Source organism: Trachurus trachurus, assembly GCF_905171665.1.
Source record: "Trachurus trachurus genome assembly, chromosome: 2".
Lineage (NCBI taxonomy): Eukaryota > Metazoa > Chordata > Actinopteri > Carangiformes > Carangidae > Trachurus > Trachurus trachurus.
Genome location: NC_139914.1, coordinates 4920232 through 4944650, shown reverse-complemented (window position 1 = coordinate 4944650; position 24419 = coordinate 4920232). Strand labels below are relative to the sequence as shown.

Here is a 24419-nt window from a genome sequence, read left to right as displayed (position 1 = left end):
ATCCATCCAGCTGAAAACTAAACGTTGGATACAGTCACTACGTCCCTGAGCTTTTAATAGAGTCAGGTTTTAGTTCTCGATGTAATGTATGTTTATATTTATGTGTAAGTACTGCAGATTGTTGTTCCAGCCTGATGTAGCAGCTAAACGCTCGTCTTAGGGTGCTCCTCTGCCGCCCTGAAAAACCAGTTGGTCTTAATAAGAGCTGCACTCCAACTGGTCACCAGTATGTACTGTAACTATAAACACTGACAGGCTTTGCCTGTACTGTTGTTATAGAAACTGAAAACCTTGACCTTTAAACCCTTTGCACTAGGCGCTGTTGATGTTTTTCTTATTTAATTTATATTTAAATATTTTTGCGTTGAGTTCAGGAGCTGGAGCTGTGCCCCCCGATGCTATATACAGTATATTTATGAATGTTGACCCAATGAATGCATCAGCCTTCGGTCGAGAGGCTGAACTCTACTGTTGTTTTTTTAAATATTATTTATGATGTTATTCTTTGCATCTCAAAGGGATCTCAGGGTTAGAAGATTTTTTTCTAATAAACCCTTGTGTGAAACTGACTGACTACTGACTACTCCCTGTGTGTCTCTTTACAAATATGCACATTAAATAGAAAACAGTAACAATTATATTACACAAATTTAGAATTATGTGACTGTTTTAGTTTTAAAATTTACAGCTGTCCTTTGTTGGTCTGTCTGAGCGCTTCTGTTTGATTCAGTCCAGTGGAAGGAGCAGGATTGTGGCGCCTCCCAGTGGCTGGAGAACACCCTGCAGAGAGCAGCAGGCACAATCTGAGTCAAGGAGGGAAATATTTTGACTTTTCTGCTTGTGCAAACACATTTCTAGGCGTTCACCTATTTTTCCAGTTGCAAATATCCCTTTAACAGTCAGACAGAGCATCAATGAGGACAGGAGTTGTGTAGGAACCTGAAGGACAGAGGACAATAAAACCTGAGAGGAGGTTTATTGAATCTTTGTTTTGAAAAGTCAAAGCAAAGGCGTTGATCACAGAACACGAACAGCTCAGGAGGATCCGTGCTTTTTGATTCTTGGTTGCCATGGGAGGAGGACGCTGCAGTTTGCGCAATGACGTCACGTAGCTTACGTCGCACGACGTGTGGGAGATGGAGGAATCTCTGTTGTGCGACAGTTTACCTGTAGTTAGACTTTTCTGGTGATATCACTAAACAGCAGGAACAAAAATAATAACTAGTGTTGTATATCTGTGTTATTAACTATTTGTTGATAAAAACGTTCAGAAATAATAATAAAACTTGTGATTTTACAGGCGACCCTTCTGGGAAAACTAATTAGTCTTTGAGTAGCCTGTAAGTTTGTGAGACTGGTAACATATTTGTCTTATAACTAAGCTTATCAGTCTGGGGCCACAGATGGCTCAGTCAGGTCTAATCCTCTTTAACAATGAATCCCCCTCCTCCCACTCCTCTTCTTTTTTTCCCTCCTCTCCTCTATCTTCTCTGCCTCTCTTCCTCCTCTGCTTTTTGCAGGAAATAAAGCAGAACACAACAGAGAGGTGGTTTTAATGTGAAAATAAAGGATTTGAGTTTCGTCAAGTTAGCCGAAATTATAAATGCAATTTCCGGTCTGTCATTTAAAAAATAAAATGTTGCGCACCTTAATTTTCGAGTGACTCTTTTTTTAAACTTCTTTTGAACTTCTTTTATGAGTTTCATCTCATCATGAACTGATAACGATTAATAATAATAATAATAATAATAATAATAATAATAATAATAATAATAATAATAATAATAATAATAATAATAATAATAAAAGACCAACTAATGAGGGTGTATGAAATGTTTTTCAATGTAACATTGTAATGCGTAGGCCTAATTTTGAATACAAAGCAAGTTGATGTGCTGGATGATATTAAGACAGTGTCATCACATTATTATTAACTTATGTTTGACTTCATACATATTTATATTATTTCTGGCTGATTGGAAACACATCTGCCTGGATTTGCAGGTGTTGTTTGGTTTAACAAAATATTTCCACTGTTTTTCCGTAGACAAATTATTGTGAAAGTCCGAATGAGCGTACTTCCGGTCTGTGATGTCAATCTTGACGCATATCTGACCAAGCCCGCTGTCTCAGGTGGAGACTGGACGTGCGGCACAACTCTGGCCGACGTAGAAGACGGACGGTTCACACGTCGAGCCATGTTCAACAGACTTTAATATCTTGCTTTCAAATTATTATTATTGTTTTGTTTTTTTTATTATTCATTTTTCCTACTGGACCTTTTGATCGATCATTCCTATCGGTATGCATCCATATTGGTGAGATGAACCTTCTCCTTCTGCCTTTGACACTTGTTGCTTAACATACAAAGATGTATCCTGTCATTTTTACTGCATCATTGTTGTGTGCAGGTGTGTTTTGTAAGAAGAGATGTGTATACTATTGTTTATTATAGCTATATCTATTTGTGTGTGATCCAGTTGTTAGGATGAGGTGAGTCACACACACTCTGCTGATGGGATAAGGGAATGAGAGCAGGAGGGATTGAGCAGGCATAAAGAGTGAGTGGACCTCCAGAAGTAGGCCACATATCATATAATCTCTGCTTTGCTTTCATCTTCCTATGCCCAGTTGTCCGAACCGTCTAAGCCTCAGCACTGGCATAACTTCACTTAGTTTTATTTCCTTTTAAGGAGAAGCTCTAAGACATTGAGGGAGCTATAAGGCTGATGTGTCTGCAGACAGTTGTGTCGTTTCTACAGATACAGTACAATGCAGAGGAGTTGTATCCCTTGATTTATCCATAAGGAATAACCTATTAGCAGCGACAGTATCTGCCCGAGCTTCATTTTGATGCTTGTCAACACAGGAACTACTCAACCCTGACTTCCTGTCTTCCCTGAATTCTCTGAAGGCCCACCTACTCTTATCCTGTCTCTCATTAAAGTTGTGAAGCAGATACAAATTGGTGAAATATCAGTTACACAACTCTGAATTACACAACACTTTGCTCATCAAAACAAGATCTGTCAATTCAAGGACATGAAACCATACAGTGTAATAAATCGCTGTGTAAATTGTCCTTGGTTTTCTCAGGAGTACAAACGGACAGTAGGCTATTGCAGATTGTAGATATTTTTGTTGAGATTTTTTTTTTTTTCAAGCACCTTTAGTTAAATTTGCATTATTTTCCAAGAGGCACTGCTCTCTTTGAATTTGAAAGTTTCATATCAATGAAGCTGTTGAATTAACCTTGAGTTAAAATGCATGTTTTACAACCATTTCCATTTAAAATCTTATTCAAATGATTTTTCTAGCAAATATGGTTATGGTCTTGCTATTAATTTGCTATTAATCTTATTGATTAATTATTTCAGCTAAAAGGGGCAACCTGATAATGCTAAATACATTCAAATATGGCCCAGTTAGTCAATGCACAAATCAATTAATTGTCAATCTTCTTTTTTCTATGGCTGGTTCAGACTTGGCCTATAGGTACCTGCTGCACCTTTGTTTCTTTTTGTGTTTTATTCTTAGGTTTCAGCAGAAGCTAATAATACATCTTTTTGTAATTATGTGAATTCACCATGCACTCACGCATGCATCATTTTTACTCATAACAAACCTTTAGCACATTTTCATATCTTTGTGAACTTGAGAGCAAAAAGAAACCAATCAAATTTTTATGTTGTTGTTTTTTTTATTATTATTGATTGAAAAGTGGTAGGTAAAACCGGAGGACCCGGAGAAAACCTTACAGAAGATGGTTAATTGTAGATGGTAATGGAGAGTATTTTAGTTAAAGCAGAAGTAAGTGATATATTTGTGTTAATATAAGTCTTAAATCTTCCGACAGCAATCACTTACATAGAGTGTTTGGACCGAAACACGGGTCTGTCAGTCACTCTGCTCTGCTCTGAGCCGAGGAGAAAACATTTATCGTATCCTACAGTTTTTATCCAATGAGGAGAGAGAACGGCATGCAGGGCTGTGTGTGCAGCCAAGGGACGCCGTGAATGTGGTGACGTAGGGACGAGGACTGTTATGGTGCGTTCAAGGCAGCCCGTAACTCGTGTTTTTCCGACCTGTGAAGTCGTACCAGTTCGATCTGGTACGAGTTCACGGGTCAGAAGTTACGAGTGGCCGTTATAGTGACTTTCACCGGTAAAACAGGTCGGAAAAACACGAGTGGGTTGCCTGGAACGCTACAAAGTCGTAAGTTGTGACTTGAAGCTGTAATTTACGGTTTCAAAAGCCTGCCTGGAACGCAGCATTAGCCGAAACGACCGGATCGCTTACTTCTGTTTTAATTCGGATGTCAGTCACTGCACTAGATCAATTTCTGATTGGCCAGCCTTTACGGGTGGGCTGAGACACTGAGGATGTTTAGCGGTCTTTTTTTAAAAATTGAAAATTGGTAGGAAAAACCGGAGCACCCGGAGAAAACCTTACATAAAATGGTGAATTGACGATGGTAATGGAGAGTATTCCAGTTCATTCGGATGTCAGTCGGTGGGCTGAGACACTGAGAATGTCTTTTTTTTTGTTTTAATTGAAAATTGGTCGGAAAAACCGGAGCACCCGGAGAAAACCGTACATAAGATTAATTATTATTAATCACTTACTCAAATTGATTGAAGGCAGGACTAACATATCTTTGATCTAAAAAGCCCTAGCAAGAGCATTGAAAAACCTGGAGAGTTTGGACCTCTTCGGTGTGTTAAGGAGGGTATCCAGGCGGAATTTTAGAAACCTGACAAGAGCATCATCAAATGATGTGTCACCTGATGTCAATAAAGACTCAAGTACTTGGTCTACAGAGCCAAACTCCCTACAGAGGTCTCTGAGCACTTCATTGTTGAGTCTTTTCAGGTTTTTCTTGGTTTCTTTGGAAGAGGAGTCACGGAGCATGTCAGACAGCTGCTGGATGATGGTGTTGATGTCTTCTATCTGAGAAGAATCTTCAGTTCTAGCTTGGATGTGTCTGATGAGCCTCAAGTAGAGTAAGGCTATGGTTTGGGGGGTCATGCCCTCTGAGCGGAAACAGTTAGGTAATAGTCGTTGAAGAAAGTTTGACCCTGTGGTGGGGAGTGCAGTCCTGTCTTGGTTGGTCATGTCCTGTGATCTAGGAGAGACCATGTCAGCTAACCGCGACTGTCTTCTATCAGTCTCCTTTGAGATTCGCACTGGAGCGGACTGAAAGACTTGACGACTGGGCTTAAACACTGGTGTTGTTCTTACAGCTGGTTCTGAGTACCAACTTGGAAAATGACAATGATAACGGGCATTCAAGGTAGCAGCAACCTTCCCAATAGAACAACCAGGTGTGAAAGGGAAACCAGGAGAAATTGCTGCAGTCGGTGGTTCTGTCGCCGGTGATCGTGTAGCCGGTGATTGTGTAGCCGGTGATCGTGTAGCCGGTGATCGTGTAACCGGTGATTCTGTAGCCAGTGATCGCGTAGTTGATGACCGTGTAGCCGGTGATTGTGTAGCCGGTAATCTTATAGTCGATAATTGTGTAGTTGATCTTATAGTTGGTGACCAAGTAGTCGGTACATCACAGGTTTCAGGGGGCTCTGGTGTTGGAGTCATTCCATCTTCTCCAGATGAGCTCATCGCGTTGTCAATTAATTCTCGGATCTCAGTCAGTGTGCGGTACATTTGCTCTTTCTGGGTTGTTTTTTCTTTGTCGGCGCAGAGTATCAAATTCTGCAGGAGCTTTCCCACCATGTCCTCTGCCATAGCATAGCGGACTTCAGGAGAAAGCCTTGTTGCACCATCTTCCCTCTTGGTGACTCCAGGGATGACAGAGTTGGTAAGATGTGCATCCACTGAAACCACAGGAAATTGATAGAAGTCGTCTTCCATGAGGTTGTCGTAAATTTTCCCAATCAGTTCCTTAATAAGTTCCTTGATGTTGTCATTCAACATGATGTTTTCCTGTGATGTGCTGGCATGTGCTCCAAAATTCCCTAACTTGAGCTTGTCATACAATTCTTCAATTTGAGGTTTGATGGCCTCAAAATGAACTCCAGTCTTTGTCCGGCTAAATACTGATGTCCGGCTAAATGGTCTGGGAGTCGAACTAGGGGACTCTGGAACCTCTCCTGGAATAATGTAGTCACCTTCAGTGACCACCAGCTCTGGTGACTTTCTTGCTTTCCGTCTAAGCCTTACCAGATACTGTGAGTGTGGTCTCTTTGCTTGGGTCTTCAGCTCTGTCATCATTTTTCTATATTGGTTTTTGGCAAATGTGACAAAGTCTGTTTTCTGATACTGTGGGTCGACATTGACGGTGAAACACTTAGGTTTGGCAAAAAAGTCTTTCACCATGTCCACAATTGGCCTCATGTCAAAATGAGGTTGTGGTGACTTGCTTTTTTCACAGCAACCAATGTTGTCAAAGTTCTCATAATGCAGGTCTTCTCTGATAGCTTTGACAATATTATACGCTACAACCTTTGCCTCCACAGCTTTATAATCTTCATGAGTATAATTGCCACCGTACTCGCTACTGTCTGCTGATGTCTCATTTGTATATTTGACAAGAATGTCAGTCACAGCGCTGGAGGTCGTCCACATATCGATCCTGGATTTTACACTCGAAGGTGTTTCCACCCTTTCTGGTACAGATATTTCCATCATCTCTGGTGATTTCTCAGGGCTTTTACTTGTGCTTTTGCTTTTGCTTTTACTTCTGCTTCTGCTTCTGCTATGGCTTTTGCATGGGGAAGCCTCATCTGAAAGTGCTGGGTGCCAACATGCTCCAAAGCACTGGAATTTCAGCTTATCCAAACACGTTTTCAGACATTTGGTAGCTTGAAACACCATTTGGTGAAGAAACTTGACGTTGGAACCACTGACAAAGACAGCGGGCTGCAAAGGCCAGTCAGGGCAGCTGAGGGCTTCTGATGCGATGGAGCTGATTTTATGAGAAACTTCTCTTTCGATTAGTTCACTTAGCTCTGCAGCGCTCTCACATTTGTCCTGTGGAACATCGAGAGCAAGAGCGAAGCTGGCCGAAAGAGAGTCTCCCAAATTTGTGCTAATGCCCTCCAGCGATTTTTTTATATCATCTGGAGACATTTGTTGTTGGAATCCTTTCTCAATTATTGGTCTCACAATTTTGAGAACCATTGTGACCACTAACTGCACAATTTCTGCGCATAAGTTAGCGATGGTAGCTGTTGTGTCTGCATCTTCCATTCCTGCAGCCAACAGATTCCACTGCACTGAGGTGAATTTTTTGAGATATTTGCTCACAACTGGAACAAGATCCTGCGGAGCGACTTCAACGGCGTCTTCCATTGGTGATCTTGGGCAATCCATTCTTCTTTCACAAAAAGCTGCAGCAAACGCTTTTGCTTTTTTTGAAACTTTCTGCAAATTTTCTTCGACGAAGTCCTGCACAGAGGGAGTGCGTGTGTCTCTTTCACTGAGGTAGAGTGAAAAGAAGAGTTCAGCCCTCAGACTTCAAAGTACAATCTATCTGACATCACTAACATGAAAGGCAAAAACAAATCAGCCAATCATATGCGAGTGACGTGGCCCGATTATGACGTCACCGCACATTAAATGACCCAAACACGTCATCCTAACATCTACATGACAACTGAATTTATGCCTCTAAAGTACATTGACGTCACACGTCGAGTTCTAAAAAGATTCTGCGGGCGCACGTGCACCATCTATGCGTGCACGTGCGCGCACCCACGTAGATTAAATTAACTATATGCGTATTAATGTAATCTACCGTTTTGTTTTTTGTTTTGTTTTTTTGACAAATACTGTAGGCTACATAGAATTAAATGTCCAAACCGAATGAAAACGTGATGATCACAGGTTTATTATCCATATCCACTTGTTTTGCTTGATACTGTATGCGTTCATACCCTTGGATGAATGGAGCTCGGCACAGTGGACGCACGAGAATAAACGGGGGGTTGTTTTATTATTATTATACAACTTTACGTCTCACCCAAAGGCAGTGGCTGGCTCAATGAATTATTATTAGATTAATATTATCGGTAATAATGATATGTAAGTAATGACAACAACAATAACAGTAGTAATTAATTATTATTAATTAAATATATTAAGATATTTGGCGAGCTTGCTATTTATCTGTAGCTGCATAAATGAAATGCTGTTTAAATAATAACATTAAGAACAATAAGAAGCATTACAATATATCCCAGTGTCATGGGATTATTCTGTTATTCTTCCAGCATTGTGGCACTCAAGACTTTGCTTTTTGGTTAATAGTTGACCCGTGATGTTGAATAATGGAGTTAATTCCATCACAGTATTGCCACTTATGTGAAATAGCCTACCTGAACGTGAGGAAGCTGCAATACACACTGTAGCCACTGGGCGTCTCTCTCTCTCTCTCTGTCTGTCTCATGTGTGTGACAGATGCCTCACAGGTGATGCCACTATTAAGCTCAGGCCAGTTTTGGTATTAATGGATCAGCAGATAGGATTTTAAAGTCACACTGTTACAAACAGTTGCCTTCCCTTCACTTTGTACCCCATTTATCCACAACACAAACTCTATAAAACTACTATTACACTTTTATCCGCCATTACATCCTTATCATTTACTGTAAGGTAATATATCAGGATCAGTCATGGTGTATAAATAGTTTTTTTTCACGTAATAACAGTGTTTTACCTGATTTTCGATGGCCGATTGTCGAGGATTTGTTTTTCTGTTGATTTTCCGTCACTTCCAATAACAACAACAATTTTAGTAATAGTAATTGGGTTCGTCATGACTCATGACACACTTCCACAGAAGCCAGTTGGTGTGTGTGTTTTTTTCCACACAGGAGGCACCCTGCTGTCAGACAGATTGACTGTAATTACAATCCTCTTCAACTATAGAGCTGTGTGCGTGTCTGAGGCAGGCGAACAAATGGGGAGCAATACGTCCTGAAAGCCTGAGAGTCTGTGATTTCACAATAAAAACTTTGCATCGTGCTGAATACACCAACAGACACCAGTTGCAGTGGATGTGGGGTTTTCTTTGAGGGGGAGGGGGTCACTGTAACTGTAGCAGCTTGTCTGCTATTAAGAAAAAACTGATTTCATGCTCTCACTTATCAAAAATTTGCCTCATAACTCATCATAAACACATCCTAGCCTTGCTCTCCTCCTCCAGGTCAGGTTCAGTGTGTATAAGAACATCATTTGTTTCACCACCGTCTTGGCCTCACCATAGCAACCCCCACCTTCTCTCCCCACACACACACACACACACACACACACACACAGGTTCTTAAGCAGGCTTTTCGTTCTATGCTTAGCCTTCTCCCCTCCTCTCTTCTCCTCATTTCTCCTGTCTCCATCCGCCCCCTCCCTCCTCCATGCACCCGATTACCAACTGCCATTTTACCCAGAGAGCTGTGAAACCGGGGACTCTGCATCTTAGTGTATGACTCAGGCTGCGTAGAAGATAGCCACTACCACCATCACATACATACACACATACACAAACTCACTCAGTAAGCGCTAAGTCCTGGTCTGGTAGGACCCTGCACGGACAGAGACAGATCCTCTCCTGTTTTTCCACATCTCTTTGGACCATGTTTCCTGAATATGTGAGTAAATAGATTGTAGCTGGTTACTTGGCTGGCTAAAATGGTTACTGGCAGTAAAACTGTTCTTAAGTAGTTACACAATGATTAAAAGTGTCTTAAATTCATAGTTGTATAGTACAAGTTAAGTGTCTTTTGTTACCTGTTTGTTATATATTTCATTCTATGCCACTCAACTTGTTGCGTTTATGCACAAAGTGTTGATGCAAGATGAAGCTGCCTTTAAATGCTCTGTTGTTATTGCTGTTTATACACTATGATGAAGCAAAGCAATTATTCACTGCCTTATTTGTCATATATGCACACTGATATATTGATATGAGGGCAGGCAATTCATTCAAATTCATTAAAATGGTGTCTTGGAAAATGTGTCCCGATACTGAATTGGTTATTAAAACATAAATATTCATGTAAGTTGCAGTCCAGCTATATGTGTGTGTATATGTTTAGGTGTATGCAAACTATTAACCTCAAACAGTGTTGGATTAAGTTGCCTATTTGGTCGTGTGCAGCAAAAATAGCTGAGGCTGAGCTCTTAGCCTGTGCATCTCTGTCTGCAGCTCAGAGCTGTACGAGTCCTAAATAAATCCTGAGCGTTAAAGCACAGAGCGTTTTTAGTCCCACCGTAATTATCTGCCTCCCTTCATCACTGCTTCACTGGACCTTTAAAAAACAATGACTTGAAATGACAGCTTCTCTTGAAACGTGCTCTCCAGCAAGCTCTTCTCTCCTGCCTCAAATTTATTATCACGTCAGTTTCACCTTGGAAACCAATGATTTACTGCCATGGCTCATTTGAAAATAATCTACTTAACATGCAGTCAGCTGCACTAATTAACATGCAGTTAAATATCATATTTAAGTGTTGCATTCACTAACAGAAAAGAAAAAGAGGGTGTATGGGTTGTTTAGGCAAAGCTGAAGAGGGATTACGAAGCAAAGCGTCACGTTAGGAGTCCCTGCAGCCAAGACCTGTGATTTAGCCTCAGGTCTGGCCTCTTGGGACTTAACATCCTGCTAAGCCTGCTGAACATTCACCTTTTATTGAAAGTCATCACAGTTTATAGCCATGATCACCATTAATTACATTTTATTGAATGTAAGACACAAACCAACTTTACTGATTCAGACTGCACCTGTTTTTATTGCTATTTCTACAGATCAGAAGAACCCATCAAAAGCAATTAGTTTTAATTAGTGTTTTAAACATGGAATAATTAAATATGAGGTTACAAAACAAAGTGAGATTGTGTGAATCACATCCTGTACATTATGCAAGCAGGTTTATGCTGCTTGTTAAGAAGCAGAAACTTTCTACGTCTGTGCCAAATAGGATTTCTAGATGTGTGCTAGGCCACACCACTAAATATAGCAGGGTGTAGGAAGCTTTAACATATATATATATTGCAGTTACATTTAATATCACTATCTGACATTATCTTAATGTTGATGCCAGTCCTTTGGTTGTGTATTTTAATGTACCATATACAAATCACTGGCACAGAATAAGGGAAAAGTTATTCTCCTTTTTTGGTCAACAACAGTGACAGCTTAAAATGTTTGTCAGATAACAATTAATTTATCTTGAAATGGAAATGACTTTGCAGAAAATCTCTCATTTGATTCATTACACATGTAACATCGTGATGTGTCCGATAGTCCTGTTAGTGGATGTCCTGTCCTGAATCCTCTGCCAAACCCTGACCCTGATTAGAGCCTAATGACCCTGTAGGTGTAATTAGAAAGAGGGTGAAGAGGCAAACAGAAGCTTAATGTCGCCTATTCCAAAGATAAAAATGACACGCAACTCTATTTCATGTTGTATGTTTTCCATTTTACCTAATTTCAGTGTTGCATGGTTGTATCCCCTCAGGTTTGCGTGAAAGGGCAGCATGAATTCGGTCCAGGCAGGGATGTGGGACCCCCGGCCCCCGTCTAAACATGCCTCATCACCCCTCCCGCCGTCAGCCCACTCCAACCTGCGCCTTGCCCATGTGACCAGAGCCACACCGGCAAAGCGTATCACCTTCTTCAAAAGCGGCGACAGCCAGTTCGGCGGCATCAGGATGGCCATCCACAAGCGCAGCTTCAAATGCTTCGACGCCCTGCTGGATGACCTTTCCCAAAAGGTTAGTGGGACAGATGTCAGGGCTGAAGTGTAGAGATCTCTTTTGAAGCTGGCTGATGATGCAGATGCACTTTCAACATGTCACAGCATCCCTTTTTTTTTTTTTTACCTGAAATGAAAGACATGACAGAAATCCGTTAAATCCCTTTGAATGCACCTTTTTCATGATCTTAAAGCAGAAGTAAGCGGAATATTTGTGTTAATATAAGTCTTAAATAGTTATATCTTCTGACAGCAATCACTTATATAGTGTTTGGTCTGAAACACGGGTCTGTCAGTCACTCTGCTCTGCTGTAAGCCGAGGAGAAAACTTTCCTTGTATCCTACAACCTTTATCCAATGAGGAGGGAGAACGGCATAAAGGGGCGGTCCTCTCTGTGTGTGCAGCCAAGGGATGCGCGTGAATGTGGTGACGTAGGGACGAGGGCGGGGACTGCTAACTCCATCGGCTGACAGAAAGTTAGCCAAAACGACCGGATCGCTTACTTCTGCTTTAAGAACCAATTATGAAACTTTCCTTGGGGACACAACAGAAAATTATAATATTACATGTTTTATCACACAGGTGCCCCTGCCATTTGGTGTGCGGACTGTCACCACGCCCCGCGGCACCAACACCATCCGACAGCTCGAGCAGCTCCAGGACGGTGGCTGCTACCTGTGCTCTGACCGGCGCCACGCGAAGCCAATCAACATGGAACTGGCCAGCAAACGTCCGAGCATCTGGCACAACCACAGCCGGAGGCCCCAGCGCCCCCAGTCCTCATCGCCTCCCATCCATCTGCCGTACAAGCAGCGGCGGATTCTTCTGGTCAAGAACAGCGAGCCGGGGATGAGGAGGAGCGTGGTGCTGAGCAGGAGGTCGACCAGGAGCCTGAGAGTCTTTCTTGACGAGGTTTCTGAGGTGATGCAGTTTCATGTCCGCAAGGTCTACACCGCAGAGGGACGCAGGGTAAGAATTGATTTGCATTTTAATGTATAGTTAGAATGTGAAGACACCAAGTTCAGTGGCAGCTGACAACTGTGAATTAGGGATGTCACAATTACTTGTTTCCACAATTAATCGCGGTATTAAAGGCCACAATAAATTAATCGTAAAGATTCCTAAATACCGCCATTTCCCAAAAAAGATTATGTCAGAGCCAGATTGGCAGATGTGCACCAAAGTAAAGGTAAATGCACAGATATTGGTCCATTTACATAACATTGAATTGGTAGGAATTTAAATGCTAGAGTGTCATTTGTAATTGGAAAAAAATAATGATTAAAATCAACTTAAACATTTGGTAGTATGACAATCAATGACTTGAATTTTTTAAACACTTCCCTTGGGGGATTAATAATTGGTCATTTGATTTTATACATTAATAGTGTTGTGAAATTGATAAATGCATAATAATTGTGATAATCGTAATACTGTGATTATTTCTCTGACAACAATCGTACCAAGAAAATCTATAATCGTGACATCCCTACTGTGAATGTTTCCAGATCGACAACGTGCAGACTCTGCTGACCTGCCCTGGTGTTCTGGTCTGTGCTGGCCGAGAAGCGTTCAGTCCGATGCTGGTGAATTTCATCAAGAGGAGTTCAGAGGAGAAACTGCCCGGTCTGGGCAACAGGACCCCTGGCCTTGGCCCCAGGACTCCTGGTAACGGGGCCCGATCTCCTGCTACTCAAACAACAAGATCCCCGCCTCACGGAGCTCAGTCCAGAGCCAGTGAGCACAGTGAGGGACATGAAAGCAAGAAAAATGGTGAGTTGGTTGCTCAGCATCAACTGCAAAGCTGACTGTTTGACAGGAAAATGTGAAATAATATTTTAATTTGAATGTTTTTTTTTCTCCTTGCAGTTAACTTTGGTTTGGAAACCAAAAAGAGCATCATCCACCCTCGTTCTGATTCTTCAAACCGCTCCACGCGTTTCTCTCTGTCCTCAGAGAAATCGTACGGCAACGGTGTCAGTGCATACTCGCAGGGCAGACCGGCCATTATGAACGATGACATTGAAAAGCGTGTGCTCGTCAACAAAGACGGCAGCCTCTCAGTGGAGATGAAGGTGCGTTTCCGCCTCCAGAACGACGAGACCCTGCAGTGGTCCACGCAGATTAAAAAATCCCCCTCTCTGACCAATGACGGTTCCCCGCTGAGCCAGGTCCAGCCCCATTACCTGCAGCAGGGCCAATCAGAGACCTGCTCGGACCCAGATTCAATATCATTCGATCCAGAGGGCGTGGAATACTCCACCCAACCTCTGCACCGCGCGCTGGAAGCGAACCGCTGCCCCTGCTGCTACCAGAGACCGGAGCAGCAGTACGACTTGTGGGAAAATCCAGTCCACAGCCACAAAAAGCCCCTTGTCCCACCCCCACATCCACACACCTCCAGCCACACCCACACGATGGTGAGGCACACACACTCCTCTAGCTCTTCTTCATCGTGCAACTCCAGGAGAGTGGTGCGCTGCCGAGCACAGCTGTCCAGCTGTGGCGGAGGTTCGGGTTCGGAGCAGAGCCAGCTGGTCCAGGAGGAGATGTGTGTCACGGAGCAGGTGGAGCGAAGGGTGGCCGTGGAGCAGGATGGAGACACCCATGTGGAGGTGTGCAGGGTGAGCCGCTGCTGCAGCCGCAGCGAGGTCGTTTCTTTGGATACCAACATTCGACCACTTAGCAGCAAGTCAGCGGAGGACGAGCTTATGATTGAGGACGGGGATCGTCCGCTGTCTGCAGTCAGCAGTTCTTCACGTGTGCTGCAATCGCTGAAAGAGGACCACGATGATGAGGACGACGATCTGCCGCCCAGCGCCTCGCAGTGTTGTCACAGCAACGGACCTTCACCGTCCCCATCCTCAAAGAGTCGCCTGAACGGCAAGCCGCCAAGCAACGTCTCTGCAGGTTCTGTCCAGAAGCAAAAGAAAAGGGAAGACAGAGGAAGCAGGTCTGTGTCTGCTGCTTCTTCCTGTCACTGTGGAGCTCCGCACTCGCCGGCTGGAGCAGAGGAGATGGACGAAGCTTCCAGCTCCAAGTCCAGAGCTTCTCGTAGGTCCAGCAAAGCAAAGACCCCCGACTCAGTGGAAGAGAGGGCAGCAGACGATGAGGACGAAGAGACAAATAGGGTTGTTAGTGGCTTGTCTGGCCACACAGGGCTGTCAGCTGACTCCCAATCAGGGGTATCCAGCATGTGCTCTAATTGTGGGGGCTGCAAACGAGAAGCCAGCTCTGATTCCGCCAGTACAATATCACACAAGTCCCACTGCTCCCAACGAGCCTCTCCGAGCCCGGCCTCGCCTCTCCACGAGGAAGAGACCGAGACCCCCACCAATGGCAGTAATGACGACGGCTCAGATGATTCGGCCGTGTCCACACAATCCAACAAGAGTAACCTCACAAATAAAGGTCGCTTCTCTGCAATGTCGAACGTCCAGGAGGGACGAGCATCCAGCGTCATGTCCAGAACATCCAATCTGGAGCATGCAGAAATAGAGGAAGAAAGAGCTCCTAGTGCCGCCTCAGCAACAAGCCACAGGTCCAACAGATCACACAAGTCTGACTGTAAGGGCGGAGGAGAGGAGAGAAGCCCCAGCGCCATGTCCACTAAGTCCAATCTGTCCAGAAAGTCTCACAAGTCCAACTGCAGCGGCACAGCTGAGGCACCTGACATAAGTCCAAGAGAGGAAGCAGAAGGAGAGAACGCTGCAGAGAGACCAACCAGCTCCTTGTCGGCCAAATCTGGTGTTTCAGTCAAGTCTCATAAGTCCAACAGTCCAGCTGCGGAAGACGACGACACAAACAAAAGAGCTCCCAGTAGCCTTTCTGTGAAGTCTAAAGCTTCTGCCAAGTCAGGTAAGGCAGAAAGACCTGAGAGTGCCCAATCAACCAAATCAACCAAGTCAAACGTTTCAGCAAAGTCCAGCACTTCTCACAGATCCACTTGCAGCGGATGTGTGAAAGCAGAATCTCCAAGTGCTGACAAAGCTGATGAAACCGTTGAAACAGTGGAACAGGAAGAAGAAGGAGGAGAAGAGGCGGAAGAGAGAGCAGCGAGTGCCATGTCAGCCAAGTCCAATCAGTCTGTCAAGTCCCACAAATCCCATAAATCCGCCAAAGCTTCTGAGAGATCACTTTCTCCCCGGTCAGAACCTGAAGGAGACGGAGAAGAAAGGGCTGCAAGTCAAATGTCTGCCCGATCAGTAAAATCCAACACGTCTGTTAAGTCTTCAAAGTCCTGCAGGTCTAACTGTAATGGCAGTGGAACTGTAGCATCTCCAAAGGTGGAAGAGGAGGCTGAGGAAAAAGATGAGACGGCAGAAGAGGAAACGCACCAGAGACCAGAGAGTGCGATGTCAGCCAAATCAGAAAAAGAGGAGAGAGCAGCCAGTGCCGCTTCCTGCAGGTCTCATAAATCCAACTGCAACAGCAACACAGAACGGGCTGCCAGTGCTTTGTCTGGTAAATCAGCTTCTTCTGCAAAGTCTCATCATCCAAAGACAGAGGAGGATGGCACGGCAGAAAGAACGCCCAGCGCCATGTCAGGGAAGTCGCACACTTCTTCCAAGTCCAAGAAGTCAGGTCATGCTGCAGCTTCTCCAAACGGACAGGAGGAGCGAAATGAAAGTCAAGAGCGGGCTGCTAGTGCCGTGTCCGTCAAGTCAAAGTCTTCAGTGAGATCCAGCACCTCTCGCAAGTCGACTTCTAGCAAGAATCTCAAATCTACTTCACCGAGTTCCAATGTTGTTACCATTAACACACCAGAGGAGGTTGATGAGGAAGGAAATGAGACAACGGAGAGACCGCCGAGCACAACATCTGTTAAATCAGGAAAATCCAATGTTTCAAACGGAGCAGCTGATATTGCTGTTGATGAAAATGCTGTGGACGACACTGCCCTGAGAACTAAATCTCCTGAACGCCTAATGCCCTCACCCAAGAGGACACGTACTCCAAGGACCCACTCACCTAAAGCTCCAGCTGCATCCCCCAGCAGTCCTTCTGCGCAACAGCTGTTGCCTGGCCCCGGTGCTGGAGAGACAAGAGGGCCAAGTGCCTTGTCGGTTAAATCTGCAACCTCTGCTAAATCTAGCAGGTCAAAATGTCGCTGTTGTTCGGCTAAAGCGCTTGAAAAGGTGAAGAAAGAGGAGGAGGTGGAGGATCAGGAAGTGGAGAAAAAGGAGGATAGTGAGGAGCCGAAAAGCGAAGAGGCTCCTGAGCGGGCTGCTAGTGCTGTCTCATCGTCTTCCCAAACACAGAGGAAAGAATCAGGAGACAGTGAGGAACCAGTGAGTCGACAGTCTTCAGGCTCAGTCTCTCTTGGATTACCAGAAGACCAGGAAGCAGCTGATTCAGACAGTGGCAAGTCCAATGTTTCGTTTCGCACAAATACCCACAGTAAAGGCCAAGTGAAGACTGCAACTCCTGCTGTCTCTAAAAGCCCAGAGGAGTCTGCCACGAAGGAAGACGCAGAGGGAGCAGGATCCACCGTGTCTCAAACATCCAAGACAAGTGGCAATAAAACTGCTTCCTCTCAACATTTTCCAGCAGTTGATATCCCCACTATTGAAACTCCAGGAGCGGGTGAAGATGAAGACAAGGAAGGAGGTGGGGAAAAAACGGAGAGAGCAGCCAGTGCGATTTCAGCCAAAAGCAGCAGGTCTAAGAAGTCTTGCCATAACTGTAAAGGTAAAGCAACACCTCACATGCTTGGAGATAAGCCCAAGGAGCAACAAGCCAGTGCTAGCCCAGCAGGTAACGACGTTGAAACAGAGAGCGTGAAGTCTGTGTCACCATTAAAACCAAGCAATCTGGATGCCCCTGACAACAGAGCCTCATCTGCAATGTCATCAGCAAGTGCTAGAAGTCATAGAAAATCCCCTGCATGTGCCAGCACAAAAAATGCAAATGTAGAAAAAACACCTGACGAAGAATCAGCAAATAAAGACACCGAAAACCAAATCAACAGTCGACCATCGAGTAAGGCCAAGGGGAAAGAAGATGTGGAGACAGCCAGTGTTCCCTCCAAGAGTCCATGTCGCCTCAGGCCTGAGTCTGCAGCTTCAGCTCAATCAAGAGCAAAGACAAAAGCCTCAAAGCAAAGTAAAGCAGAGGATCCAGTCAAATCAGACTTCTTGAAGCCTATCAAAAGTCATAAGGCCAAATCTGATGCAGGAAGTGACAATGGCAGTATAAAATCATGCACTTCACATGTGAAATCTGCTGGTCCCTGTCCCTTAAACAGCTCCAGACCATGCAGCAAAGTGGAGACATACAGCGAGAGCACTCTGTCTCACTCTCTGTCTGCTGCCGATCTGCTGAAAGAAACCATGGCTGCACGCCCACAAAGCCGGCAGTCGAAGGCCAGCAAAACCAGCTACAAGGCCAGGAGTGAGAAAAGTGCAAGGTGTTGTCAGGGAGCCAGGAACCAGAAGGAGGAGGTATCAGTGACGCCCGCTTGTCTGCCCAACGCCTCCCCCAACGAGGTCGTAAGCGATTGGCTGCGTAGCATTCCTGCTAACAGTGGCATGCTGGCGTTTGGTGACGAGCTGATCGAGGGCGAGCAGGAGAAGGAAGAAAGCGGGCAAGAGAAACCTGGCGAGGAGGCGGCAAAGGAGGAAGAGAGTCCAGAAGATGAGAAAGCAGACAAGGAGGAAAAGAGTGAAGAAGGACAAGAACAAGAGGGGGAAGCTGAATGTGATGCAACGGAGGAGGAGATGAATTCAGATCCAGCTCCAGGTGATGCAGTTGGGACCGTTTCTTCTCGCCCCGGTGCTCTGTTGCTGACCGCTGAGTCTTTGCCCAGGAACTGGCATTCCTCTGTAGCTGTGATGAAGGTCCTCCTGAGCTCTTCTCTGGGCCGATGCCGCAGCATGCCAGAGGTAAGCAGCAGCAGACTTTTTTTTTTTTCAAATTACGACTCTGTCTGTCTTTGCAAGTAGATAATCTGTGTTCTCTCGTCTTATTTAGGTATCTCCAGTTTACGGCCGCAGACTGAGCACATCAGCCAGAGGACTCCTGGACTGTTTGGCCCAGCTCCAGCTCATCGAACCTGCAATGACCCCCAGCTGTGACCAGAAAGACCGCAACCAGCAGTATGAAGACATTATGGCCATCCTCCAGTCCCTCTGGCTCACAGAACCTGTAGATATTGAGGCCAGGAAGGGCAAGGACGTCGGCATAGAGCAGGTGACGCCCCCACGGTCCTCATCCGGGGTGGATATGAGCAGTGGCTCTGGTGGCTCAGGAAAGGAGAATGGAAACCAAGGTGGCGATGAAACACCTCCAAAGGAGTCAGAATCTGTACACGAGGATGAAGTAGCAGAGAAGGTTGTGGAAGAGGATGAGGAAGGCGATGCAGAGGCAGGAGAGGAGGAAAATGAGGCAGAAACTGAGGAGGCACCAATAGAGGAAGCAATAACAGAGGGGCAGGTGCAAGGTGAAGAACAAAGGGAAGAACCTGCAGGTCTGGACAGCCCAAAGGCCACTGAGAACCCTTCATCATCGGATAAGAGCTCTGCTAACGACAGCTCCAAATCCCCCACTGATAACGAACACGAGACAGTGGAGGACTCCAGTGGAAGCACTCCCCCCACCGTCCTGCGTGCATCCTTGTCCAAAAGGTTTTCCCAGGACCCCGATCCAGTGTGGGTCCTGAATCTTCTGAAAAAGCTTGAGAAACAGTTCATAAACCACTACATTAACGCCATGGCGGAGTTCAAGGTCCGCTGGGACCTCGACGACAACCTCATCCTGGACACGATGATTTCCGAGCTCAGGGAAGAGGTGAGCCGTCGCATCCAGAGCAGCATCGAACGCGAAATAAGGAAGATTCAGGGTCGAGCCGGCAGAGTGGGCCGGTCGCCCCGTCCGCCGCAAGGAGGGAACCTCTCCAGGGAATCCACGATGACAGATAAGAGGCGTCGCATGCTAAAGGTAAAGGTAAACCCAACGCTAATTTTATTCTTTTTAAGTCTAACAAGATGCTGCTGATTAGCTGCAGAAAGATAACGTGTGATATACTGTATTTCCCAGGTTATGAAGAACCAATCTGTGAAAACTGCCGACTCTCTCAGCGACGGAGAGATGACGGGTGAGTTCAGCGACCAGAGAAGCGACGACGAGTACTGCCCCTGTGACGCTTGTGTCCGCAAGAAAATGGCGGCCCGGCCTCTGAAAACCAACCCGAATGCAGCCGAAGCACCGGTGATGATGGAGTTTGACCTCCTTAAAATACTTCAGCTGAAGAAAAGCCCACTGCCCGCTGTAGAAAGCGAAAGCGTGGTAGATGAGGAGGGGAACAATTTAGAGGTAGTGGAGGAGGAAGAGGAGGAAGATGAAACGAAAGAGGATATTAAAGCTGAGATTGTTCTGGAGGAGACAATCCCAGAGGAAGACGAGGAGATAGAAGAAGAAGGAGAAGGAGATGGGACAGACTCATGGGGAGAGGAGGAGGAGGAGGAGGAGGCATGTTGCCAATGCCATTGTGCCAGAAATGAGGAGGAGAGTGAGGGAGAGGAGGCTAGTGACAACACAGGTGAAGATGAGACAGCAGCGTGTGACGAAGAGACAGGAAAGGAGGAAGAGGGGGATAATGTGGAGGGTGAAGAAGAGGAGACAGGGGACAACGAGGATGAGACAGGAGCTGGGGAAGAGGAGAGTGACAAGGAGACAGTGAAAGATGAAACAGCAGGTGAAGGAGATAACACTGAAAACGGTGAGGAGGAAGAGGAGGAGGAGGAGGAGGGGGAGGAAGAGGAAGAGTCTGACAATGCTGCAAAAAATGAAGAATCAGAGTTGGTGGAGGAGCTTGTGGAGGGAAATGTCAGCGCGTCAGCAGAGGATGAAGATGGCGGTGATGACGGCACCGGAGAGGGGGAGTCACATGAAGATGAAAATGGAGGAGAAAGCGAACAGCAGGGAGGAGAGTCGTCAGGGGAGGAGAGAGCCTCGCCACCGGTAAGGATCTGTCAAACGCAAAAATAGATATTAATCTGAGTGACCGATAAGTCCATTTCTTTCAGCTAATAGTAACATTGTACTCATCAAGTTAACTGGGAACGTGGCATCAATGTTATCAAATGGTCCGGGGCAAAGAGTTGCAAACATCCATCAACGATTCTAGGCTGACAGGAAGTTTGTCTGCAAAACTGAAAATTATTGTTATTAGTGAAAGAAACAGAGAAGAAAGGAAGATTTTCTTAAAATGACAAGGATGAACAAAGTAAGAATCACTGTCCAACTAAAATCATTAGTTGACTGATTAGATGAATAGTTAATATCTTGAAAGTCAATTCAAGTAATTCAAGCAATAAATCTTACTATCTTGTATGAAAAAAACCTTACAAATAATGTCAATGTTTTGGGGTTTTTGACTTCATATTGGTAAGACAAAACTAGCATGGTGGGATTTAGCACACAAGACAACAGCTAGTGATCGCTGCTGTTTTCAAAGATTAGCTTTTATTTTTTAATGTAATTTTGTTTAAATGGTTGGAACAACTTCAATGCAACACGTAATAAGTCACTGACACAGCAGCACCTGTTGTAAAACCCCACACAACGCCTGAGTATAACCTCCGGGTTGCAGTCTACTGTACCTTAAAGAGAAATCTGACCCAGTGCAGCCTCACCGCTAAGTCTAAGCCTGTGGGAAAAGATAATCTCAGTATCCAATTAGACAGCCTGAACAAATCTGTTTTGTTTGGCAGCGGCGCAGATCCTCCACTGATGGACGTCTTCTGTTATTGTCAGTCACCAACTGTCTGAGGAAAAACCTTTTATTTATCCAAGGTCTCAAAAATCAGTGTGCTCTCACCTTGACTGGTACAAACTCAGACATAAAATAACACACTGAAACGTGTATTATTCAGTTTACTGCAGCCTATCCGCACTGATTGAGACTTTATACAATACCAAACATTAGATTTGTGCTTTCTGTGCAGCTGTAATTAACACACTTAGCAGAACACTACACAGTTTAGTTAATTACATCTCCTCAAAGATAATTTACCGTCATCTTCTTCAAACCTCAGGACCAGGGGACGACTCCAGTTGTCTGCGTGACGGAGGGAGAGGAGGCCGACGCTGAAGACTCGGACCCCGACAACAAACGTTCGGCCGACACCAGTGCAGGAGACGAGGAGGAGAAGGAGAAGGAGGGAGGCGGAGGCGAGGAGGAGGAGGAGGAGGTTGTGGAAGATGCTGTGGAGGAGTTTAAACCAGAGGAAGAGGAGGAGGAGAAGGAGGAGGAGGACAGCAAGAAAAAGCAGAATGGCGCTCTCCTCCACCAGTACACCAGGACCTCTCTGGAGTCGCTGCCCGGCTCCCTGGAGGAAATTAACATGAATCCACAGCCGAAACCCGTGAGCTCTGTTACTGTAGAAGTGCCCAAAAAGGCTGCTGCTGTTTGCACTGGCGGCTGTGGAAACCAGAAAAGAAACCGCTCGCCGGCGGCCAGGGTCAAGCGTCGCAAACCCAAAGAGAGTGACGTCGAACTGGACAACCTTTAACTCACACACAGAAAAACGAAAAGAAAAAAAATAAATCATGGTGTGAATTCAGGGTCCAAGACTCCCAGAATCCCTTGCTCTGTCAGCGACTACACGGGTAGAATTAAACACAGGTTAAAAAGTGAAAAAAAACTGTAACCAAAAACAAATACTCAAACACTTAAGCACTTTATTACTCCAGATCCAGTGTAGGAGGAGTCGCGGTGATTTATACGTAGAACCATGAAACTTGAAACCACCACCTTATCTTATTTAACTATCAGTATAATATTTGTAATGGTTTCTTGTACATTTTGAAGTAATTGTATGTATGCATCTATGTACTGTACGTGCACAAATAAGGTACATTTTTGAAAAGGAAAAGGAAAAAAAAAATCAAACTATTATGTGAACTCTTTCACCACAGGTTCCAAGTACCTCAGAGATATGTTAGAAGATATCTGACTGTTTCCATAGTATTTAACAAAACCACTTATATCCAAACTTGTTTTGTGTATCAATTCATTTCATTATTTATCTTTTGTCTCATTAAGTCTTTACTGGATTCTCAGGGGTTTGGTCAGCCACGTTGTTTTCGAAAGGTCGTCTCCAAGCTATTACTTTAGCCTGTTAATCTGTGTGAACGTATTCAGGCTCTCTGATCTAATCTTCTTACCTTAAAGAAACAGACGTTTTGGGGGAAACGCTTGTTGAGAGAGTCAGATGGAAAGATTAAGATACAGTATACTAAATATAAAGTTAGCCTGATGGCATAATGACTCAAAACAAGGTGAAACAGTTAGCCTGGCTAGCCGGCTAAGACATCTGAAGCTAATAAACTAATGTCTTGTATGTTAAATTGAATTAATTAATTAATTAATTGTAAATGTAAAAATTCAAAAATGTCAGTGCAGTGGTTTCCAGTCCAGAGCTAGCCAGGCTTACTGTTTCAAGTGTTTTTGCTATTGTAGCTACGATAATCATCTCCTGGTTCTAGCTTCATATTTACCATACAGACAAAGTTGTATTAATCATCTAATATAAAGAAAATTGACAAATGTTGAAATATTTCTGTAAGTTACTTTTAAATTAATCTTCTTTATAGTCAAAATGAATTTACTCCAAATCACATCCAGTATTTCTGTAGTTAAATCATATTATCCTATTAACTATATTTATGTAGTTAAAATACTGTGACCATTTATTCTATATCATTTTCTTTTTCCCAGAAATGTAGTTAAAATGTTTACCCAATATCACAATGTGACACTGAGCATATCTCTGTGTTTTACACAGATGTACAGTAAATGCCAGCAGGCAACAGTCTGAATTTCAGTTCGATGTAAACCTTTCTCCGCTGCTTTTCTTAGGTGTGTGTGTTACCTGCTATAGATTCAGAGGGGGTTTGCATAACCAGCGATGTGGAACAACAGCGTGAAGCGTGTTACTGATGCCTTACTGTATCCATGGTTATATGACGGTAAACTGACAGAAACAGAGGGGGAGATCACGGTTAAGTGGTTGTCTTTTGTTTCTTGACATTCCCTCTCTCTCCGTTCGTGGCTCGCGAGCAGAATGAGAGAGCCTGTAAGAGATGCTGAAAAAAGCTGCTCTTTAAAAAAAATGCTGGAAAATATACTTTTTAATGCCCCTAAGAAGTATTATTTCTCATTTAACCCAACCCAACCCAAGCTGAACGAGCTGGGCTCTATAGGCTTTCTCCCTGATGGTTCTTTTGCAGCAGAGCTTTAACTGCAAATACTCACTGTGTGTTGAGGACAGTGTGAACGAGGCGAAACGTGTTTTATCTCACATTGTTTGGCCTGCAATCTGCGGTACCAAGAGGGTGTGTGTGCCTATGCTGCTATTGGTGCATTTGGCTGTCCATCGATCTGTGATATCACCAAGTGAATGTCATGTACCTAGAGCAAATACATATATGAATGTAATTAAGTTGATATAAATAAAATAAATGCACAAATTGGTGATCGTCATATTGTTTTAATGAGTATATACTATATATATACTATGTAACTTAAATACTATCTTATACATCACTTTATTCTAATATTCAGGTTCATGTTACCTTACATGATTTGGTTTGAGTTAGAGATAAATAGATACTGTGTTTTTCAGATGTCTCTGTTATTGCTATAGATTTGTAGTTGTGCATTGTCCAGTCGTTATGTTAAGCTAAGCCAATCGCCTACCTTCAT

At 44.3% G+C, this 24419-nt stretch overlaps 1 protein-coding gene across 1 annotated transcript; it reads left to right on the top strand.

The window, feature by feature from the left end:
• Positions 1–11491: 11491 nt before the first annotated feature.
• rp1l1a (rp1 like 1a) lies at positions 11492–22224 on the top strand (the record flags this gene model as incomplete). The annotated part of the gene is made up of 7 exons (XM_083987763.1): positions 11492–11728; positions 12293–12679; positions 13219–13483; positions 13580–18594; positions 18683–19648; positions 19748–20671; positions 21748–22224. The coding sequence occupies 7 exons, from the start codon at positions 11492–11494 to the stop codon at positions 22222–22224; spliced, it is 8271 nt and encodes a 2756-aa protein (XP_083843889.1).
• Positions 22225–24419: the final 2195 nt, after the last annotated feature.